General features: G+C 43.2%; 1 protein-coding gene across 2 annotated transcripts in view; it reads left to right on the top strand.

Annotated features, from left to right (window-relative positions):
- The first annotated feature begins 497 nt into the window (after nucleotides 1–497).
- Nucleotides 498–1,832, top strand: part of tmtops2b (teleost multiple tissue opsin 2b) — a 62,305-nt gene continuing 60,970 nt past the window's right edge. For both annotated transcript variants that reach the window (XM_014011652.1, XM_014011651.1), the window contains exon 1: nucleotides 498–1,168. In XM_014011652.1, coding sequence (XP_013867106.1) covers nucleotides 802–1,168 — 367 coding nt within the window. In that variant the 5' untranslated portion in view covers nucleotides 498–801. The remainder of the gene's footprint in view (nucleotides 1,169–1,832) is intronic.

Genomic DNA, 1,832 nt, shown 5'->3' with positions numbered 1-1,832 from the left:
ATTATTATTATTATTATTAAAATGTTCATAACCTTTCCACAGAACCTGTCCTCCTTCTTTCAAATGCCACATTGGTTCATATTTCTCTTCCTCTGTCACACTAACCCTTTATTCTTTTTCTTTACATCTGTGCTTTTCTTCTTCTCTTCATTTCTCTATATTCAGTATCACGTGCACCATCTCTCCTCTGCACACATCTCAGTTTTATTTTCTAACTTTATCGTATTACTGCACATAACAGAGAAGCTTATCTGGTCGWATTTCAGCCCTATAAGTCCAATTTGAATTAATTTAAAAGTATAAAACAGCATCTGTTGGTTGTCTTAAGACCCAGTATGTGTGTAAAACTGAGAAACATCCCATGCATTAAATGCAAGCCTGCACGAGCGCGCGCGCTCACCTCCCCCGTGGTCCCAGTTGTTCGTGACGTCAGAGCTCCTTTAAAATCGACGGAGCGCAGAATCAGCTGCTCTCACTCGTCTTACATCCTGCCGGAGGGTGCGCTGAAAAGACGGATTACTAGGAAGGGACTTCAGTTTTCTCCAAAAACCAGTGAATTTAAACTCAAATTGTAAAAAATTTGAGATCAACAAGAGCTGGTGCGGCTTTTTAAATTGTGAAAGAAGTGATGCGTTCAGGTAACAGGTGGTGAGAGAAAAGGGACGTGAGCGGAGAAAAGGTGCCTCTTGAACGCATCATGAAGCTCTCAGGTTCTCACCACTTAAGGTTGCTAAGTTTCAGAAAAACTTTCCAAAAGTAAAGATGCCAACTCCTCCAGAGTGAAGCCAGACACCTAGATGAATGGACAGCGGGATGTTTTCCGCCCAGGGYGCTCTGAACCTCAGCTTCAATCAGAGCGATGACCGGAAGCCGGAGGACGCGTCGGCCGACGAGGCGAAGCTGTCTCCGGCGGGCTTCGTGGTGCTCTCCGTGGCGCTGGGCTTCATCATGACTTTCGGCTTCCTGAACAACTTCRTCGTCCTGCTGCTGTTCTGCAAATTCAAGAAGCTGCGGACTCCGGTCAACATGCTGCTGCTGAACATCAGCGTCAGCGACATGCTGGTGTGTTTGTTCGGGACCACGCTCAGCTTCGCCTCCAGCATCCGCGGCAGGTGGCTGCTGGGCCGCGGCGGCTGCAGCTGGTACGGCTTCATCAACTCCTGCTTCGGTGAGTTCCTCCGCACGGCTCCTGGAGCTTCAAAACACCCGAACAACTCTGAGAAAGGACTGTCATAATATTCACTCTAAAATGGAAAATATAAAATAATAATRATAAAATAACTTTGGATCTGTTTGCGCTTTTAGCTATAAAAATAGTCTGGTTATGAGATAAAACTATAGATTTTTGCAGTGCCTCTAGCAAAAAATAAAATAAAAAAGCTATAAGTAATTTGGTAAATGCTTTTATATTATACACTATACTGCAGAAAACAACATTTTCCATTATATATCCTGCTTGCTACCATTATATTGTGAGAAAACATAATTTCTAACAACTTATGGGGATAGAGGCAATAATGTTGCTTAGAGGGTGTTGATGCTATTTAGACCACCTCTGAAATTGGATAATTGGTTTTGTATATTTCTGATAGCCTACAGCGTCACAATGTTCTGAAATATTTCTCCCTTGAATGTGATTTATTTTATTCTTTCCTTAAGCTAAAATCCTGCTGATGTCCCACTTGGAGAACAGAACAAAAATCCCACTTTGAGCGTTTATTTTTTTGTCTTTAGATGGTTCTGCGGCATAGTTGGTAGAGCTGATGCCTCTCAGCAAGAAGGTCGGTTCAAATCCCGGTCCGGGGACCTTTCTGGGTAGAGTTTGCATGTTC

Source organism: Austrofundulus limnaeus, unplaced genomic scaffold, assembly GCF_001266775.1.
Source record: "Austrofundulus limnaeus strain Quisiro unplaced genomic scaffold, Austrofundulus_limnaeus-1.0 Scaffold83, whole genome shotgun sequence".
NCBI lineage: Eukaryota > Metazoa > Chordata > Actinopteri > Cyprinodontiformes > Rivulidae > Austrofundulus > Austrofundulus limnaeus.
This window is presented reverse-complemented; position numbering and strand designations above follow the sequence as displayed.